This window comes from Delphinus delphis, chromosome 21, assembly GCF_949987515.2.
Source record: "Delphinus delphis chromosome 21, mDelDel1.2, whole genome shotgun sequence".
Lineage (NCBI taxonomy): Eukaryota > Metazoa > Chordata > Mammalia > Artiodactyla > Delphinidae > Delphinus > Delphinus delphis.
The window spans coordinates 18,694,180-18,715,235 of NC_082703.1; the positions used below are offsets into that span (position 1 = coordinate 18,694,180).

General features: G+C 37.8%; 1 protein-coding gene across 23 annotated transcripts in view; it reads left to right on the top strand.

Annotated features, from left to right (window-relative positions):
• Positions 1-21,056, top strand: part of PCM1 (pericentriolar material 1) — a 95,567-nt gene that overhangs the window by 32,352 nt on the left and 42,159 nt on the right. For 11 of the 23 annotated variants that reach the window (XM_060001171.1, XM_060001169.1, XM_060001175.1 and 8 more), the window contains 14 exons: positions 638-747; positions 3,411-3,627; positions 6,645-6,849; positions 7,783-7,956; positions 8,486-8,643; positions 8,981-9,219; positions 13,421-13,575; positions 13,720-13,849; positions 14,863-15,003; positions 15,523-15,713; positions 17,083-17,283; positions 18,384-18,603; positions 18,693-18,838; positions 19,360-19,547. In XM_060001171.1, coding sequence (XP_059857154.1) covers positions 638-747; positions 3,411-3,627; positions 6,645-6,849; positions 7,783-7,956; positions 8,486-8,643; positions 8,981-9,219; positions 13,421-13,575; positions 13,720-13,849; positions 14,863-15,003; positions 15,523-15,713; positions 17,083-17,283; positions 18,384-18,603; positions 18,693-18,838; positions 19,360-19,547 — 2,475 coding nt within the window. The remainder of the gene's footprint in view (positions 1-637; positions 748-3,410; positions 3,628-6,644; positions 6,850-7,782; positions 7,957-8,485; positions 8,644-8,980; positions 9,220-13,420; positions 13,576-13,719; positions 13,850-14,862; positions 15,004-15,522; positions 15,714-17,082; positions 17,284-18,383; positions 18,604-18,692; positions 18,839-19,359; positions 19,548-21,056) is intronic. The other 12 variants (XM_060001174.1, XM_060001176.1, XM_060001181.1 and 9 more) reach the window with 3 other exon arrangements.

Consider the following 21,056-nt stretch of genomic DNA (forward strand, 5'->3'; position numbering starts at 1 on the left):
AGCCAGCTGGATTTGGCCCACTGCCTGAAATAAGATTTTATGGAACACAGCTATGCCCATTTGTTTATGTATTGTATATAGTTGCTTTTGCCCCACAGTGGCAGAGTTGGGTAGTTGAGACAAGAACTATATCTCCACAAAGCCTAATATGTTTACTATCTGAATCTTTAAAAAAAGTTTGCCAGCCCCTGTACTACAACACTGATTCTGTTGGGGAGGTGGGGATTGAGACTGGTCAGAATTAGCTGTGCTTTTTCAGACGAACCACTTTGCCCGCCACGCCTCCAACCCAACCTGGTGGACCTTCCCACACCCAGACTCTGTTGAGTCACTATTCTTAATTGGGATGTAACAGTATCCCTCCTTGAATGTTGGGACAGAAAAAGATGAACCACTATACTAGAGTTTTGTGAGTGTCCCTTTATTTTCAGGTTAGGTGGAAACTTATAAAATGATTGGTTGACAGATAAATCTGAGGGTTAACTAGTTTCAAATAACGTTGAGATTTTTTAAATTTCTTTTTTCCCCCCAAATTTCTTTTTAGCATCTCAGAAGTTAAAGTGTTGTTTTTTATTTATTTGCTTTAATGAATTATTAAATTATTTGCTTGAATGAAAGTTGTTAACTTCCTTTCCAGCTGTAACAGAAACTACAGGTAGCCTATCTGGAGTCAGTATCACATCTGAACTAAATGAAGAATTGAATGATTTAATTCAGCGTTTTCATAATCAGCTTCGTGATTCTCAGGTAACTTCATTTTTTTTGTATACTGGATTTAAAATCACATTAACTAAAGCAGTGCTTCTCAAACTTTACTGAGCATACATATCACCTGGCATGATTGTTAAAAAATGTAGATTTCTGGTCAGTGGGATCCCCCCACCTCCAAAATTATGATTCATACATTTGGGGTGGGCTTCCCACCATGTGATTCCAGTGCTGGAAGTCTCGGGACTATGCTTTGGGAAACACTAATTTAGAGGAAATATCTACTTTGAATGAAGTGATTAGCGAAATTTCCCCTTTGTATGCTCCTAGATGACGCATTCTTATTTCACCTTTAAGATTGTTAATAGTCACAACTGTTAAACTTAAGTTAGTGTGAATCTATGCTTTTGCAATGTTTTACTAACAATTTTAAGGAAGTTCTTAAGTTTAATTTCAGAGTTAATAAGTGTTATAATTTGATGACCTTTGTAAATAATGATATAAATGCAAAATTTCAGTCTGTTGAGTGAGAAAGGGTGAATTAGTACCTTCCACTGGAAATGGGTATAATTGACAATGCATTATCTTCTGTCTGCTGACCCAAGTTTAAATGAAAGAAGATGATCTAACTACTTTGGAGAGTTATTTAGCAATATCTAGTACATTTTTTCTAGTGACCCTGTTCAAAAGGAGATGCATACAAGAATGTTCATGGCAGCATTGTATTAATAGCAAAGCACAAACAATCTAAATGTCCATGAATAGGAAAATGGATTAGTAAGTTATGATATATACATAGAGTGAAATCCTGTAACCGATTACAGGAAATGAACCAGAGGTAATGAATGAAAATGCAAGTTTAAGAAGGATACCACTTAGCTTATGTTTTAAAATGTGTAGAGTGTGTTTTTTTTTTTTTGCGGTATGCGGGCCTCTCACTGTTGTGGTCTCTCCCGTTGCGAAGCACAGGCTCCGGACGTGCAGGCTCAGCGGCCATGGCTCACGGGCCCAGCCGCTCCGTGGTACGTGGGATCTTCCCAGGCCGGGGCACGAACCAATGTCCCCTGCATCAGCAGGCGGACTCTAAACCACCGCGCCACCAGGGAAGCCCCAAGTATTTTTTTTTTTTATGGATACCTTCATAGGTATTACAAAATAAAAATACGTTTGAGAATGGTAGGTGTCTAATTCCAGATTGTGGTTATCTCAAGAGAGTAATGGGGTCAGGATTTCTATGTATAAAGCTTTAGCCATTATCTGTAATATATTTCTCTTAAAGAAAGAATTGATGCAAATGTGGCAAAATACTAAAATTTGACTAAGCTCAGTGCTGGTTACTCATTATATGATTCCCTAATCCTTAGTGGATTTTTTAAATGTTTCATAAATTTTTTTTTTTAGTAGCAAAGAAGTGATAGGAGAAACTGATAGGTTAAGAAGTTAAAGTTTATGATTGTGGTTCTAAAAAGATGGCAAGAGAATGAGATTTTTGAAGGTTTATTCTATATAAAATATGGCATTTCTAGCACTTAATTTAGATCCAGTTAATAACATCCAGTGAATCCCCACTGTGTAGTTACGTGTGTCTATAAAACAGTATATATATACTGTTATATAGATACGGTGGCACATCAGGGAATAGTATGTATATAATTTGGGAATAGGAAAGGCATATATACTTACTGACCAGCACAACCTACACTAATGTTTATCTCTTTTTATAAAGAATATTTATGTATTTTTGGGACTTCCCTGGTGGCGCTGTGGTTAAGAATCCACCTGCCAATGCAAGGGACACGAGTTCGATCCGTGGTCCAGGAAGATTCCACATGCTGCGGAGCAACTAAGCCTGTGGGCCACTACTACTGAGCCTGCACTCTAGAGCCCACGAGCCACAACTACTGAGCCCACATGCCACAGCTGTTGAAGCCCGCCTGCCCTGGAGCCTGTGCTCCACAGAAAGAGAAGCCACTGCAGTGAGAAGCCTGCGCACCACAGCTAAGAGTAGCCCCCGCTCGCCACAACTAGAGAAAGCCTGCATGCGGCAACGAAGACCCAGTGCAGTCAAAAGAAAAAATGAGAGAGAATATTTATGCTGTTTTAATATATGATCCATTTTTAAAAAAATTTTATTTATTTATTTTATTTATTTTTGGCTGTGTTGGGTCTTCGTTTCTGTGCGTGGGCTTTCTCTAGTTGCGGCGAGTGGGGGCCACTCTTCATCGCGGTGCGCAGGCCTCTCACTGTTGCGGCCTCTCTTGTTGCGGAGCACAAGCTCCAGACACGCAGGCTCAGTAGTTGTGGCTCACCGCGGCATGTGAGATCTTCCCAGACCAGGGCTCGAACCTGTGGCCCCTGCATTGGCAGGCAGATTTCAACCACTGTGCCACCGGGGAAGCCCTATTTATGCTTTTTTTTTTTTTTTTTTTTTTTTGCGGTACGCGGGCCTCTCACTGCTGTGGCCTCTCGTTGTGGAGCACAGGCTCCGGACGCGCAGACTCAGTGGCCATGGCTCACGGGCCCAGCCGCTCCGCGGGATGTGGGTTCTTCCCGGACCGGGGCACAAACCCGTATCCCCTGCATTGGCAGGCGGACTCTCAACCACTGTGCCACCAGGGAAGCCCAATTTATGCATTTTTAAAATGAGATTGCAAGCTTTAGTCGCCTAATCTTTCTTTTCTTTCTTTTTTTTTTTTTTAAAGCCTCCACCTGTTCCAGACAATAGAAGACAAGCAGAAAGTCTTTCATTAACTAGGGAGGTTTCTCAGAGCAGAAATCCATCAGTTTCAGAGCATTTACCTGATGAGAAAGTCCAGCTTTTTAGCAAAATGAGAGTGTTACAAGAAAAGAAACAAAAAATGGACAAGCTGCTTGGAGAACTTCATACACTTCGAGATGAGCATTTGAACAATTCATCCTGTAAGTAAATCTAAGCAGTGTTAGGTAGAGGACATGTAAGTATATATGCCAACATGTAATAATTCCTTAGTAAATATTTGGTGAATGAATAAACACATAGTTACTCAAGAAAATTATAATTTTTGTGGGGAAATAGGACTTGTATGTGAAAGTAACATACAAGTTTTTAAGTAACAAGGCAATGTATGGTAAAGCCAAATAGATGGTAGATCTGTTCTTTAAAATTCAGAAAAGGAAAAGAATGAATTTGGGCTTGAAAAATTGGTAGGATTTTATTTTATTTTTTATAAATTTATTTATTTGTTATTATTTTTGGCTGTGTTGGGTCTTCGCCGCTGCACGCGGGCTCTCCCCAGTTGCGTTGAGCAGGGGCCACCCTCCGTTGCAGTGCTCGGACCTCTCACCGCGTGGCCTCTCCTGTTGCGGAGCATGGGCTTCAGGCACGCGGGCTTCAGCAGTTGTGGTGTGTGGGCTCTAGAGCACAGGCTCAGCAGTTGTGGTGCATGGACCCAGTTGCTCCACGGCATGTGGGATCTTCCCGGACCAGGGCTCGAACCCGTGTCCCCTGCATTGGCAGGCAGACTCCCAACCACTGTGCCACCAGGGAAGCCCGGTAGGATTTTAAATAAGGGAAAAGTATAAGAGAAGGTAACTGTTAGACACTTTGACATAATAATACTGCACTTTTTCGCATATCCAAAATTTTTCCTTAAGGAAAAGCTAAACCAAATTAGTACTTTGATTTTAAAACTATGAAACAGATTTAGAAAGTATTTATACAATAAAAACCTGAGATATGAAAAACTTATTTAGTACAGAAAGTCCCAAACACTCCCCATTTTTTTAAATACATAAATAGTTAGGTGGGACTAGGAAAGGCGTATAGTCATCCTAGGTATACTAGTTAAAGAGTTATACAACTATCCCTCAGTATCCATGGGGGATTGGTTCCAGCACCCTCACCCACACCCACACCCACACCCACACCCACACCCACACCCACACCCACACCCACACCCCTACGGATACCAAAATCTGAGGCTGCTTAAGTCCGTTATCTAAAATGGCATAGTATTTGCATGTAACATAAGCATATCCTCCAGTACACTTTAAATCATCTCTGGGTTACTTACAATACTTAATACATGTGAATGCTATATAAATAGTTACCAGCATGCTGCAGATTCATGTTTTGCTTTTTGGAACTTTATGGAATTTCTTTTTTCCTGAATATTTTCTATCTGCTTTTGGTTAAATCCGCAGATGCAGAACTCTTGGATATGGAGGGCTGATTGTACTAGTTACATAGGAAAGCCAATAGTCATCTTGGTTATACTGTAGGAACTGTCTTTTCTGCTCTACAGATTACTTGCCTTTGTCTAATTCAGATTCAGTTACTAGTCCTCACTTGGCCACCTACCTTCCCAAGCCTGGTCTCTGCCTCTTACTCAGACAGTTGGTAGTAGGAGCTGTAGCATTGGGTATTGGAATCAGTAGGGTCAACCCTAACTGGTCATTATTCTTTAGCATTCCAGATGCTGTCTTAATAAAGAACAGACAGGGATAGAAACATCATCTCTGGATCCCTGTACTTCACCCTAGTTGTCTGCCACCTTCAAAGAACTGTACTGTTTCTGCCCTGAGACGTGCTCCTTTCTTTTCCCTGACTTGTGCTGCTCCTCGGCCTCCTCTAGAGTAGAAGCTAATCCCAGTGCCCATCCTCCCTAAACAGATGAACACAGCCAAGAAAAACTTAGTTTTTCCAAAGTTGTACTCAAACGCTTGTGGTCAGTTTTATACACATAATTAAAGTAGCACTCTGTCTACTGATGACTAAAAAATCATATATTTCTCTGGGAAACAGAGTGAAAGCAGAGCAAAAGGTAGAACAGTCAAGGAATAGAGAGAAAAGACTACTGGAAACCAGCTGTAACAGTGGATAACGTGAGCAACAAATGACGATTGTCACTGAGGAAGAGATAAATGATGATAGTTTTAAAGTGGTAGTGGACTTGCCTGGTGGTGCAGTGGTTAAGAATCTGCCTGCCAGTACAGGGGACAGGGGTTTGAGCCCTGGTCTAGGAAGATCCCACATGCCGTGGAGCAACTAAGCCCATGCACCATAACTACTGAGCCTGCACTCTAGAGCCTGTGAGCCACAACTACTGAAGCCCGCGTGCCTAGAGCTTGTGCTCCGCAGCAAGAGAAGCCACCACAATGAGAAGCCCGTGCACCTCAACGAAGAGTAACCCCCCGCTCACTGCAACTAGAGAAAGCCCACACGCAGCAACGAAGACCCAACGTAGCCAGAAATAAATAAATAAAAAGAAAAAAATAAATAAACTGGTAGGAGAGAGAGAAGCACAAAGATTCTTAGTCTTCATTTATTACCCATGAAAGCATAAGATATCTTTGTCTGATCTGTGTGGACAGAAAAGTAATTAAAATGTAGTTCAAGAGCTGTCTTAGAAGATTAATCATCATCTAATAAGAAAATTTTATTGCTGAGTAGTATTCATGGTATTATGTACCACAGTCACTTAAACAATTTTGCTTTATCTTTTGGAACAAGAAAAGTTCCATCTTGGAGACCAGATAGAATCCCTCTGGACTGGAACATTCTCAAGGACCTAATCAGCTAGGGTTGCCCTGTAAAGATTTGTAGATGGTGTGCTTGCACATCATATGCAGTGGCTCTATTTAACTTAACCTGGAACCAAGTTTATCAGAGGAGTACTCTCGTTACTTTCTCAAGGTAGAATATCGTAGTTCTTGTTGGTTTCCACCTTGTCTTTCCTTATTCTTTCCTTTCTGTTTTAACTGTGTTTGGTTGAAAGACATGTTAATAAACAAGTGGCCTGGTTATATCCTTAAGTTTCACATTTTAAAGCTGCAGGATTTAAGATGTTAATGACTTTTACTTTTTATTTTTCTATGTCTGAGCCAACTATGAATGTGTTGTTTGATGCTGTATTTGTTTATTTATGGTAACTGGTCTTTTTTTTTTTTTTTTTTAGTAGTTGTGCCTTCTTCAGCCTCCCCACAAAGGAGTGTGGATCAGAGAAGTACAACAGCAGCTCCCTCTGCTCCTGTAGGCTTAACACCAGTTGTCAATGGAGAATCCAATAGCCTCACATCATCTGTTCCTTATCCTGCTGCTTCTCTGGTTTCTCAGAATCAGAGTGAAAATGAAGGCCACCTAAATCCAACTGAAAAACTCCAGTAAAACATTTCTACAAACATTGTTTACATAGATTAGAATTGAATAATGGGGATAAATCTTGGGGGTTTTTTCTTTGTTGAAAATTCTGGAAAAACTGAGTTAATTTGATATGATAAACATTCTTAAGTGGTATGGTGGTAGAATAAGTGTGTGTGTTATATGTGCATCTTTGAGTTGTCCTAGAGAAATGTGACATTGTAGTAACATGTAATTTCTATAGCTAATGTATTCCTGTTTTCCAAATAAAGGGACTACAGTTAAAAGATTTCTGTATTCAAATGGTTTAGAGCCCAGGCTCTAGAGTCAGACAGCCCTGGAATTGTATCTCACAAGGTTGTGTGACTGTGGACAAACAGCACCCTCACTAAGCCTCTTTTTCTTCACCTGGCATAATATATTTGTTCATAAAGGTGTTTTAAGGATTAGAAAACATGGGCATAATTCCTGGGACTCAGTAAAAATTCAACAACCTAATTATTCTTTTTGGTAAACATGTTATATAGTATGGTAACTGGTAGATCTCTATATGTTGTAGACAAATTGGGAACCTTCTGTGAATGCTCAGGAATGCCTGCATACCTGATTTGCCTAAGAGGTCCTATTTTAATGGAATATTTAGTACTTTACATTTTTGATACTTATTAAGAAACATAGGAATATTTTTGACATTGAGACTTAAGATGTTAACATCTATACCTGCTTAAAGTGAACACTTGGAAGAGGGTTTCTTATGCTTTTGTCCGTAACACAACATAAGTAAATAAGGTGATGAGATTTTGAATAACCTATACTTGAAATTACATTCATTATAGTCACATCCCCTGGATATTTGGGTTTAAATTTTGTTTGTGCTGGCTGCTACTGTATGAAAATAGTGTATGCTTTATTTTGCTAAAATGGGTGTTAATATAAATGTTTTTGTTGTTTATCAGGAAGTTAAATGAAGTTCGAAAGAGGTTGAATGAGCTAAGAGAATTAGTTCATTATTATGAGCAAACATCAGATATGATGACAGATGCTGTAAATGAAAACACAAAAGAAGAAGAAACTGAAGAGTCAGAATATGATTCCGAGCATGAAAATTCTGAACCTGTTACTAACATTCGGTAAGAACTTCTTTTTAAGTTGTTTTTCTAACATATTCATCCTAACAATACATTTAATATGAAACAAAAGAAACCTCAGTAGAGTGCCTACCGTTTGCCTTTTATTTAAGCTTTTCTCCTGTAAGTCTGCTGTTTTGGTTAGTGTACTCTTACTTGTTCTATAAAGAAAAACAAATTGGGAAGTATTGAACACAGTAGTTTAGTAAATTTGCTGTTTGTTAGATCAACTAAAAGTTAATCATAAGAAGTACGTAACTTCATTTTCCTACCTCTTTATTTTTAGGTGTAGTTTTGATTTTTTTTTGGTTGTAATTTTGATTTTTTTAGATGTTTTTCTTCTTAAATGTGTGAATAGGAGAAGTTAGTGAAAAGCAAGAGCCGTTTATTTAGAGGATGAATTTAAATGGGGAAATAGCCAATGATGTTCATAGTCTGGAATTATTTTATCAGCAGTTGTAAAACTTTGATTTTTTTATTATTGCATATATTTTTTACCTTAAATAACTTCAGGTTGTTTTCTTTCTTTTAGAAATCCACAAGTAGCTGCCACCTGGAATGAAGTAAATAGTAATTCTAATGCACAGTGTGTTTCTAATAATAGAGATGGGAGATCAGTTAATTCTAATTGTGAAATTAACAACAGATCTGCTGCCAACATAAGGGCTCTAAACATGCCTCCTTCTTTAGGTATGATTGACTCTATTCACAGATAATTTTACCATATTATTCTTGGGCAGTGGAATTCCTTTCTTTTTTTTTTTTTTTTTGCGGTACGCGGGCCTCTCACTGTTGTGGCCTCTCCCATTGTGGAGCACAGGCTCGGGACGCGCAGGCTCAGCAGCCATGGCCCACGGGCCCAGCCGCTCTGCGGCATGTGGGATCTTCCCGGACCGGGGCACGAAACTGTGTCCCCTGCATCGGCAGGCAGACTCTCAACCACTGCGCCACCAGGGAAGCCCGGAATTCCTTTCTTTAGTACTCTTAAGTTTATTAAGGTATTGATTTCACTGGTACATGTTTTCAGCAGATTGTCGATACAATAGAGAACGAGAACAGGGGATTCACGTTGCACAAGGTGAAGGTGAGGAGGAGGAGGAGGAAGAAGCAGAAGATGAGGCAGTCAGTGGAGCGTCATTATCTAGTCATCGGAGCAGTCTGGTTGATGAGACGCCTGAAGATGCTGAATTTGAACAGAAGATCAGCAGACTTATGGCTGCAAAACAGAAACTTAGACAATTACAAGATCTTGTTGCATTGGTGCAGGTAAATGCTGCTTGTATTTAAAAAAAAAAAGTGTCAAATGGACAGTCTTGTAAAATTTATTTGTTTGATAATTATGTTGGTATAAGTATACTAGTACACATTTAATGAGTTCTAACTATATACCAGGTTTAAATGCTTAGCACTTTACATGCCATATTATCAGAGATAAGCAAACTTTTTCTAAGGGTGACTTAGTAAATATTTTAGGCTTTGTGGGCTATACAGTTTCTGTCACAACTACTCAGTGCAAAAGCAGTGATAGACAGTATGCAAACAGATGAGCATGGCTGTGTACCAGTATAACTATTATAAAAACAGGTTTGTTTGTTTTTTTGCTGGAGACCCCAGTTCTATATCACATAGAACTTGGTAACATCTCAGTGAGGCAGATACACAGATTAAAGGTGTTAGTTGACCAGAGTTATACCATTGTCAGAGCCAGAGTTGAGACTGACATTCTGGCTGAGATCTTAACTCACTTGATGTAGAAGAAAAACCGTATTGTCTTATTCAGTAAGGCCAAACAAGTAAAGTTGGAACTATTAGTTGTAAATTTTAAAAAGCCATTTGAATGTATGAACGTGAAATTATGTAACAATTCACACTTGTATATTGACTGATGTGGTCCAGAGGCTTTTTGCAGTTTATTAGACTAGGTATAAAACTTTCTAAGAATGATTGAACTTTTTAAAATCATTCCTTTTCATCTGTTTATATATATATATATATATATATATATATTCTTAGTAACATAATCACTATAAAAATATCTTTAAGAGAGACTTCCTAAAGTATTGAAATTTATATGATTTTTGGAAGCCAAAAAACTTCTGGTAAAATTAATGAGTGATTTGTCTTCATTTAGGTTTGCTTAGCTTGTGTTAGGTTGAAAAAAATGAAGTATAGAACATTAAAATTAACCACACTAATGTATAGAAAAACAATTTTTTTGTGAATGAAAAAAATTAAATTGTTATTCACAACTTCTTTTGGAATGCTACTTATTTTGAGTAACTCAAGTGAAAGATGAATGTGCTCCCATTTTTAAATAAAGGAAACACTACTAGTAAATTCCCTTTGAGCCTTCATTCATAATCCCATTCTCCTTCACAGATGCTACTGTGCATATGTTTTTTATATATATATATACAGTAAATACAGTTCTTTTTTAGCTGCAATATAGTTTTCTGTACTATCAGTGGACCTTAGTTTAGTTAATCTAACATCCTATTGATGTTTACTTTTGTTGTTTCCAGTTTTTCACTATTTAGAAACAACAATCCAATGAACATTCTTTCACAAGCTTTGTGATGCATTTGTGTTTTTCAAGAGCAGATATGAAGAAGTGGAATTGCTTTGTCAGAGTTTATGCACATTTTTTTTTTTTTTTTTTTTTTTGGCGGTACGTGGGCCTCTCACTGCTGTGGCCACTCCCGCTGCGGAGCACAGGCTCTGGACGCGCAGGCTCAGCGACCATGGCTCATTGGCCCAGCCGCTCCATGGCATGTGGGATCTTCCCGGACGGGGCCACAAACCCGTGTCCCCTGCATCGGCAGGCAGACTCTCAATCACTGCGCCACCAGGGAAGCCCTGCACATTTTAAATTTAATGGACACTGCTTAATTGCTCTCCAGAATGACTATATTAATTGATATCTAAGCAGTGGTGGATGAATCCATTTCCTTATACCCTTGATTACATTTTATTTTATTGAGATACCATATAGCTTGTTTAACCATTACTGGAATTGGCTTTTGGCTTTTTTGAAGGTTTTCCTATTGTAAGAAGGGGTGTTGAAGGGAAGAAGGAGCATAAACACATGTATACAAACAAACACATACAGGTTTATGTACACATGTGTATATTTTTGCTTATATATTCAAAGTATATCTGTAGACAGATACATAAACTGGTAACACTGGTTACCTATGGAGAATGGAATTGGGAAAAGGGATAGAAAGGAGATTTTTCTAAACATCTTTTTTACTATTTGAACTTTGATCGTATGACAGTAGTACCATTTGAAAAAATTAAGACAGCTTCTAAAGCAAATAATAATATAGGTTGTGCTATCTTGAACATCATTGTACTTGCTAATTATTTTCTCATTTTTTCTTTATGACTCCTCTCCTCAGATTGCCCGAGTGGGAATAATAGATCAGAAATGATGAATAACTTGGTGGCTTATAGATGAATCAGCTTAATTTCAGGCTTATGTTGAATGCAGCTCTTTTGCTTTAGTGAGTGTTCTAAGACCTGAAATAACATGTATGAAAAATGAGAAAACTGCAATACAGAGGGATTAAGGGTCCTCATTCTGAGAGCTATTTAAAAACAAATGATCCAAACTCCCCAAGTTTTTATATGTTTAAGATTGATACATTTTACTTATTTTATTAAGGGTAGTCTTCTTTTGCTTGTGCCCTTACTTGTATCTTTTCCCAAGAGACTCAGGAGAAGGTTTAAACAGTTATATAGTTATCATGATTGTATAAAACTATTATTACTCTTCTTGATTAGATTAGCTTAGACAATTTATATGGCCCTTATATGGGTCCTTAGTCTGTGATGCAGCATGTGTTGAAACAATAATTCTTTAGTCAGTTACTTTTAGCTTCGGAGTTTATATCATTTCAGTTCAGACACTCTCATGTGACAATCTGAAACTTTATGTAGTTTTTTTTTTTCATACTTTGGTTTTTCCACTTTTTTATTGTGGGAAAATGCCTCATGATCCAGCTTCTCTGTTTTTGAGTCCCAACTCAGTTTCTTTTTAATCTTACCATTTTAGTAATAAATCAGGTTAGCTTTTAGATTGATGAGAAGACCAGAATAACACCATGTCTATAAGCTTAAAATCGATTAGACAGTTTTACAATCAAAGTTAGCTTTAACTCTCTATTTCCAAAGGTTAAAGTTTCAGTTGATTTCTGCAGAGAAAGCATGAGTAAATATAAAGTATACAATATTAATTTTTTTTTTTTTTTTTTTTTTTGGCGGTACATGGGCCTGTCACTGTTGTGGCTTCTCCCGTTGCGGAGCACAGGCTCCGGACGCGCAGGCTCAGCGGCCATGGCTCACGGGCCTAGCCGCTCCGCGACATGTGGGATCTCCCAGACCGGGGCACGAACCCGTGTCCCCTGCATCGGCAGGTGGACTCTCAACCGCTGCGCCACCAGGGAAGCCCAATATTAAATGTTTTTAAGAAAATGTCATAGGTTACCTCCAATCCTCCATTTTTTTTTAATAAGATTTTTAAAAAATAAATTTATATATTTTTGGCTGCGTCGGGTCTTCGTTGCTTCATGCAGGATTTTTCTAGTTGTGGTGAGCGGGGGCTACTCTTCATTGCAGTGCGCTGGCTTCTCATCGTGGTGGCTTCTCTTGTTGCAGAGCACGGGCTTTAGGTGCGCGGGCTTCTGTAGTTGTGGCATGCGGGCTCAGTAATTGTGGCTCATGGGCTCTAGAGCACAGGCTCAGTAGTTGTCGTGCATGGGCTTAGTTGCTCCGTGGCATGTGGGATCTTCCCGGACCAGGGATTGAACCCGTGTCCCCTGCATTGGCAGACGGATTCTTAACCAGTGCGCTGCCAGCCCAGTCCTCCATTTTAATAAGCACATTGATTTCAACAGAAGATACGTATCTACTGTTAGGAAGATATGAACTTTCGTTGTTTTTCCAGTGGTTACAGATTTGAGGTGGTACATTCTCATTCGTTTTTGTATTGTGAGCCATTGGTACTTGTTTGGCAAACTAAAGACCAAAATGAGGAAATGGAAAGCTTTTTAAGTGAACAAGTGGTAATAGACATTGGTTGTTAAATTGTTAATGTAAAAGTCATATCTGAAGAAAAAGTATCTAATATCAAGAGTTCCAAGCTCCAATGATATATTTTGTATCTTTTTCATATTCTCTAGAAAGCTCTTCTTTGATTTTAGAATCTGGTCAAAGAAAGAAAAGGCAAACTAGTACTTACCATTGCTGGGTAATTGGCAACTCAAATTATTAATGTACTGTTTTTAGTTTTAGTACTTTATTTCCTGCCATTGGTAGAGGATGAATTTCATTGCTCAAAATCATATGCTTTCCCTACTGCTTTAAATTTTCTGTTAATTTTACAACCTAGTTCTATTTACTGAGGTATGAATTGGATAATGTCTTTAGATATCAAGATTGTTTTAATATAATGATGCTGTTTTAGGATGATGATACAGCAGATCAAGGAGTTATCTCTGCCAATACCTCAAATTTGGATGATTTCTACCCAGCAGAAGAAGACACCAAACAAAATGCAAATAACACTAGAGGAAATACCAATAAAACACAGAAAGATGCTGGAGTAAATGAAAAGGCAAGGTATGTTAAGCTTCTGGCTTTCAGGTCATAAAAGTTTAGTGCCTATTAGAGAGAAGGTACTCCGCTAGGTACTGTATTACATCGTGCTTAATGCTATTATCAGATTTACTGGAGTCCACAAATATAATGTCAATTTAATTATAGAGAGAAATTTTATGAGGCTAAACTACAGCAGCAACAGAGAGAGCTCAAACAACTGCAGGAAGAAAGAAAGAAACTGATTGAGATTCAAGAGAAAATTCAAGCATTGCAAAAGGCATGTCCTGACCTACAGGTAATTAGGAAATTTCTTTCTTTCTGTTTGTCTGAAGAAAGATATTTAAAATCTTAATGTCAACTGAAAGTACTCTTTGTCTTTTTTTAGTGCTAATTTGATAGATTTGTATCTTAATTTTATGATTAATGTAATGGATGGACAAATGAAATGTGTTAAGGATGTACATTTATACTGTGAAAGGTAGCACATAGGAATTGACTCTAATTATTCCCATTCTTTCACTTGTTGGGCCGGCTGGCTGTGGATTCAGAACGTGAGTATTTATAAGTATGTATTATATTAAAATATTCTGGTTTGAACTTGGCAGTTAAGGGACTAACATTTCCATTTTTTACTGGCCTAAAATTACATGATAAAGCTGTTAAGCCATCATGAGTTTTTTAGGGAAATTAAAATATTGTTTTTGTAGTTTGAATATTAAATGTATATATGCTTATTAAATAGTACCCTATGCATGGGTTTTTGAGTTGAACAGAGAAAATGCAGTCTTTGACCATGTCAGGTAATCAGGAGGAGGGTTAATATGGGAGGGGAATATCAATTCTTTTTTGAGATTTTTCCTACACTTTATTGGTTAGCTCTATTCTTCAGTCAGGTTTTGTTTTCAAAGAAAGGGAAACATATCAAGTGATATTTCTAATATAACTTTATTTTCTAGACACTTACCTTTTCTACTTTATCTAATCCTTTTTTTCTCATTCCCAATCTAACTAATGTGCAGAGGAATATATGTCGGAGTTGGGTTGAGTATGTGAAATTTTCCACAGTAACATTTTATCCCTCATGTCTCTTTTGTTTCGGAGGGTTGGTTACTACTGTTCAACTTTAGTGTGTGTTTTCATCTTTGTTTGCTTATGTCAGATTTTCTTTAGATCATGATGGCAATTGAAATCTGGTGGTAATAAATTAAATATGATACTAGAGCCCTAGAGAAGCAGTGAAATAATTGTTTTTACGAAATTAACATATAATTGCTTTAATTCCTCATAATAGTTTTAATTCTTTTTTAGCTGTCAGCCACTAGTGCGGGTAATTGTCCCACAAAAAAATATACGCCAGCTGTTACTTCAACCCCAACTGTTAATGAAAATGAAGCCAGTACAAGCAGATCTGCTTTTGAACCTGATGATCCTTCAGTGGTAGATAATGAGGTATGTTGTACCTTGTTCCTGAGTCTTAAGGAAGAAAACTGAATATCTGTGAAACATGTTTTTAAATGTAGCCTATTATGTGTCTTTTAGTTGTGGGAAGAAATAATTTTTTCCAAAAAGTAATTAAGTTTGTATATTTTCAAAATAGCCTTGCCCTTTATTAGCAAATATTTGGCAGAATTATATGTAAGTAAATAGTAAATAGTAATCATTTCAATTAGAAAAACCGGTCCTTTGGCATTTTATTTATATGGGATTTATAGAAAACATTGTAACTTTCTTCTGATAGTTGATAAAGTATACTTGGGTGCTACCTGTTTTCATAAAGAATTAATGATTGCCTAATTTTTTCTTATTACTAAAATATCATTTTGGCCTTCTTGGGTGTCTCAGTGTAAAAAGGATAGAGTGAGAATAGAAATATTTGTTGGTATTGACAATAGTATTAGGCTGTTTTTCTTTAAGGCTAAAACAAGTCCCGATATTTACACCAACTTGCCTTAATTTTTAAAATAACAGTTGTGGTCAGAAATGCGAAGACACGAAATGTTAAGGGAAGAGCTGCGACAGAGAAGAAAGCAGCTTGAAGCTTTGATGGCTGAACATCAGAGGAGGCAAGGTCTGGCTGAAACTACATCGCCAGTGGCTGTTTCACTGAGAAGTGATGGGTCTGAGAACCTGTGTACGCCTCAACAGAGTAGAACAGAAAAGTAAGAGAGCTGTTTAAATCATTTTTTAAAATATCACCTATTTACGGCCTATAGGATGGGCAGCCTCATTTCCCCTCTGCATCATAGCACAAATCTGCTGTTGCAGTGAGACTTGTGTTTTAAGCATCACCTTTGTGACTCAGTTTGACTAAATCCAGCTACTTTCTGTTCTAACTTCTCACAGCATCACCTTTCTCTCTTTTTAAAAAATTTACAAAAATTACCAAGATGCTTGCTCAAATGGTGATACAGATTTTCTTGAGTATATAAGCCTTGTTTTCTTAGTTAAGTTTAAAGTTTATAAAAAGAAAATGCTTGATACTTTGTAGTGCTTTTCTATCAGGCCAGAAATAAGTGGGTTTTTTTTAACTTAAATTGAGTGTCTGCTATTTGTAAATTTCCTAAGAATTTGAAAACATTTTATTGTATAAAACATTCAGTTTTTAGGATTTATGTTTGAAATTTCCATATTTAGAATATTTCTAAAAGAATTGGTTATCTATAAGATCAGTTAATTACTTATCTTTATAGTAGTATTCAGATCTAAAATTTTGAAATCCAAATTTGTTATGACCTAATTTTTTGGTATCAGATGGCATTTCTGCAACATTGCACTAAACCTTACTCTCTTTCGTACTCATAAAAGAACTATTCCTGTTCTTGGAGTGCCAATATGAATTTTACTGATCAAACTATATCTTCAATATTTTATTGTGTTCTGTGTACCACACATCTATACTTTAAAAAAGTTCTTTATATTGTTTTGTTAAACATCTAGGTTTGAGAACCATGGGTCTAGAATTGTGCTTTCCAGTACGGCAGCCACTAAATATAGGTGGCTATTTAAAGTTAAATAAAATTAAAAATTCATTTTCTCTGTCACACCAGCCACATTTTAGGTGCTCACTGGTCATGTGTATTTAATGGCTACTCTATTGGACAGCACAGATATGGATTATTACTACTATTGCAGAAAGTTCTACTGGATAACTCCAATCTAGAAAACTGTGACTCAAGGAAAAGTTGAAAGTTGAGAGGGGTTTAGTTTAGGAATAAGTTCCAGGGGATATGATTACTAGTTTAATTTATATGAAGAATTGTTTTCTGGAAGGTAGCGTAAACAGATTATAACAGCAGTTGGAGAGTACCACCCATCTCATAGTTACTATGACTAAATGAAATTTTATATACACACATATGCATATACATATATATATACACATATATACATACACTTTTTTTGGTGCAGTGATATATATATATATATATATTTTTTTTTTTTTTGGTACAGTGTCTGGTACATAATAGGCGGTAAAGTATTTAGCTCATCTCCAGAATGATCTCATGTGTTTTGTCTCTTAATCTCTAGAACAATGGCAACTTGGGGAGGTTCTACCCAGTGTGCACTAGATGAAGAAGGAGATGAAGATGGTTACCTTTCTGAAGCAGTTCGGACAGATGAAGACGAGGAGGAGGAGGAGCAAGACGCCGGCTCCCATGATAGCTTTTCCGTGTGTCCTCCTAGCAGCGCAAATCATAACTCCTATAATGTAAAGGAAACTAAAAATAGGTTAGCTTTTCCGTGTGTCCTCCTAGCAGCGCAAATCATAACTCCTATCATGTAAAGGAAACTAAAAATAGGTTAGCTTTTCCGTGTGTCCTCCTAGCAGCGCAAATCATAACTCCTATAATGTAAAGGAAACTAAAAATAGGTTAGCTTTTCCGTGTGTCCTCCTAGCCATGCAAATCATAACTCCTATAATGTAAAGGAAACTAAAAATAGGTTAGTTTTGCTGTTTTAATTTTTTGCTTGATTTTAAGAGTCTCAGGTCTTTCTGACTCCAAGCAGTTCTTCAGTTCTCTGAACCAACTGTGTGTCCTACAATGTAATTTAATTCCACCACTAACTACTTGGAGTCAGAGCAGAGCCCACAGGTTAAGAGGCTCAGTCCCACAAGAGTGCCTCACTTTATTTTTTATTTTTTTGCGGTACGCGGGCCTCTCACTGTTGTGGCCTCTCCCGTTGTGGAGCACAGGCTCTGGACGCGCAGGCTCAGCGGCCATGGCTCACGGGCCCAGCCGCTCCGTGGCATGTGGGATCTCCCCGGATCGGGGCACGAACCCGTGTCCCCTGCATCGGCAGGCGGACTCTCAACCACTGCGCCACCAGGGAAGCCCTCCCTATTTTTAATATTTATTTATTTGGTTGCACTGGGTCTTAATTGCGGCAGGTGGGCTCCTTAGTTGCAGCTCGCCAGCTCCTTAGTTGTGGTACGTGGGCCCCTTAGTTGTGGCATGTGAACTCTTAGTTGCTGCATGCATGTGGGACCTAGTTCCCTGACCAGTGATCGAACCAGGCCCCCTGCATTGGGAGTGTGGAGTCTTAACCACTGTGCCACCAGGGAAGTCCCATAACTGTTTTCATTTTGAAGAATACAGAATTATATAGACACTTCTCGGTAAAACATAAATGAAAAAAGATTCGAAAGGAATGAAAAATGATAGTGTACAAGACTAGAAATCCAGAATTTTTCTCTTTCTATTTTCCATACATTTTAAGTCCTGTGAAGAGAATACAGACGTATGGACCCAGGGTATCAAGGTTTATTGCCAGATTTTAAAAACCAAATACTTACATAAGATGACCTAATGCTTTAAATCTTGTGTTAGGTGGAAGAACAATCGCCCTTTTTCAGCAGATGGAAATTATCGTCCTTTAGCCAGGACAAGACAACAGAATATCAGCATGCAGCGTCAGGAAAACCTTCGCTGGGTGTCAGAACTCTCTTATGTAGAAGAGAAAGAACAGTGGCAAGAACAAATCAATCAGCTAAAGAAACAACTTGATTTCAGTGTCAATATTTGTCAGACTTTGATGCAAGACCAGCAGGTAAAGTAGAATTTTTTTATCTTGTTTTTGAAGCAGTACACGTTTTTCTCATGTCATCGGCAACTATTCTGAAAATTTTCTTTCCACAGACTCTGTCTTGTCTGCTACAAACTCTTCTCACGGGCCCTTACAGTGTTATGCCCAGCAATGTTGCATCTCCTCAAGTACACCTTATAATGCACCAGTTGAACCAGTGCTATACCCAGCTAACATGGCAACAGAATAATGTACAAAGGTAATCTGTTTCTTAGAAGTAGTGAGAGTGTATAGTAAGTGCTAAAACTGAGCAAGAGTTTTACAGTTACCTTCTGGGAGAAAAGGGCCTGAACCAAATATCATTTTTGAATATTCTGACATTTGGGAATTTTATAAGCAGAGATATTGCTCAATGTTCCTTTTTAATACCGTAGACCTGACTTTAAAAAAAAATTTTATAGTACTCAACTTTACACTTACCTTAGGTAGGTTGTATGGTATGTAAATCATACCTCAGTAAAGCTGTAAACAATATAAACAATGAGTGTTGTAATTATGCCTACTATCTGTTAGAAGTGCTAATAAGCGCAGTTCTTCTTGCAAAGGCGAAGTTACTGAACTAAGCATGCAGGACAAGCAGATATTTGTTGTAAACATCAGAGCAGTCAGTTTGTTCCACATACTGTTGAATCATGTCTTACATATATTCTTTCTGGATGTACTTTACATAGATGGTAATACAACTGATCTTTAAATTACTGACTCCTTAAATTTTTACAGGTTGAAGCAAATGCTAAATGAACTTATGCGCCAACAAAATCATCCAGAAAAACCTGGAAGCAAGGAAAGAGTCAGTAGTGCATCACACCCTCCTTCTCCCAGTTTATTTTGTCCTTTCAGCTTTCCAGCACAGCCTGTAAATCTGTTCAACCTACCGGGGTTTACTAATTTTTCATCATTTGCACCAGGTAGGTGGCTGAAAACTTAAATGAAAAAACTTAAATGAAAATAAATAAATGCAGAGTGTTTGAGAATAACATTTGTCTGTTGCATGGATTTTTATCAGTCCCTTTTGGAGTGGTAGGAAATGTTGGCAAAGAAAGTTATAAACTCTTTTCTACATTGATTCTTTATAGTGAACTCTTAAACTGAATGTGGTTGCTAATGAAATTAAGTAAATTATGAATGATTGCTTAGTCTTTTACCTTTGAATTATTCAACAAGTATTTATCAAGGAGAAAGGGAATTAACCTGTCTATTGGCTGCTATACATCAGGCACTGTGTAAAATATTAGGAGAGAAGAGGTGAATAAGGCAACGCTCTTGTAGAGGAGCTTTGTGTCTTGGTAGGGAGATATATACCACTAGAGTAAAGGTGTTTGGCTTAGGCTTATATTTACTTTTACTTAGTTTAGGCTTTTATTCAGACTTTTCTGTACCTGTCATGTGCCAGGCACTATATAAATGACTGCGATTCAAAGATGTTAAGCCTGATGCTTTAAGGAATTTAGAGTCTAGCGAAGAAGCCAAGAATGTTAATAAATGCTTAGTGCTTTGCCATGGGTGCTGTAGCAGTGGTGCAGATGAGGTGAATGACCTGCTTTTCCTTGGGGCAAGAGATTATCAGCAAATCCCTTTTTTCCTAGAGAAAGTGATATTAAAGCTAAAGAATGAATATAATTTTTTTCCAGGGAGATTAGAAGGGAAAGGACTTTCTGATTAATGGAACCACTTAGAGTTACAAAGCAGTGGAACAGTATATTACTTAGGGAATTTAGAGGTCATGAAGTATGGCTAGTGTTTAGGGCCATGACAGGGGAAGTAGTAGTTGATGTGGCTGGTGAGCAGTGGAGGCCTTTGTGCTGTGCAAAGAAGCTTAGACTTTCTGCTGCTTACTAGAGGGGCCATTGGAGGATGTTGAGCAGAGGAATAGCATGAGGTTTATATTTTAAAAAGATTACACTAGTGATAGTGTTGATTGAGATTGGAGGGAAGGTGCTAAGGGTATAGATGGTGACTGGAAGGCAATTGCAGTAATAGCAGGGAAGGAATGACAGCTTGACCTAAGGCATCGGCAGTAGCGGTAAAGAAAAAGGAGTAATTTTAAAGACATTCTGGAGGTAGAATGATCAGTTAGGTGAGGTGAGTCATGAAGGGAGAGGAGTTGAAGGTGTTTGCCAGAGAATATAGGAAGAGGAAAAGGGTTGGGAGGGCTTTGTGAATATAAATATCCACAGATACAGCGTATTTTCTTAACAGGATTATAAAAGCAATGGCTGTTAAACAATTTAACAAGCTTTTAGTTCTTAGGTGTGGATTAATATTGGCAGCAGACTTTAAAAAAAATTAATTAATTAATTAATTTATTGCCTGTATTGGGTCTTCGTTACAGCTTGCAGGCTTTCTCTAGTTGCGGCGAGCGGGGGCTACTCTTTGTTGCAGTGCGCAGGCTTCTCATTGTGGTGGCTTCTCTTGTG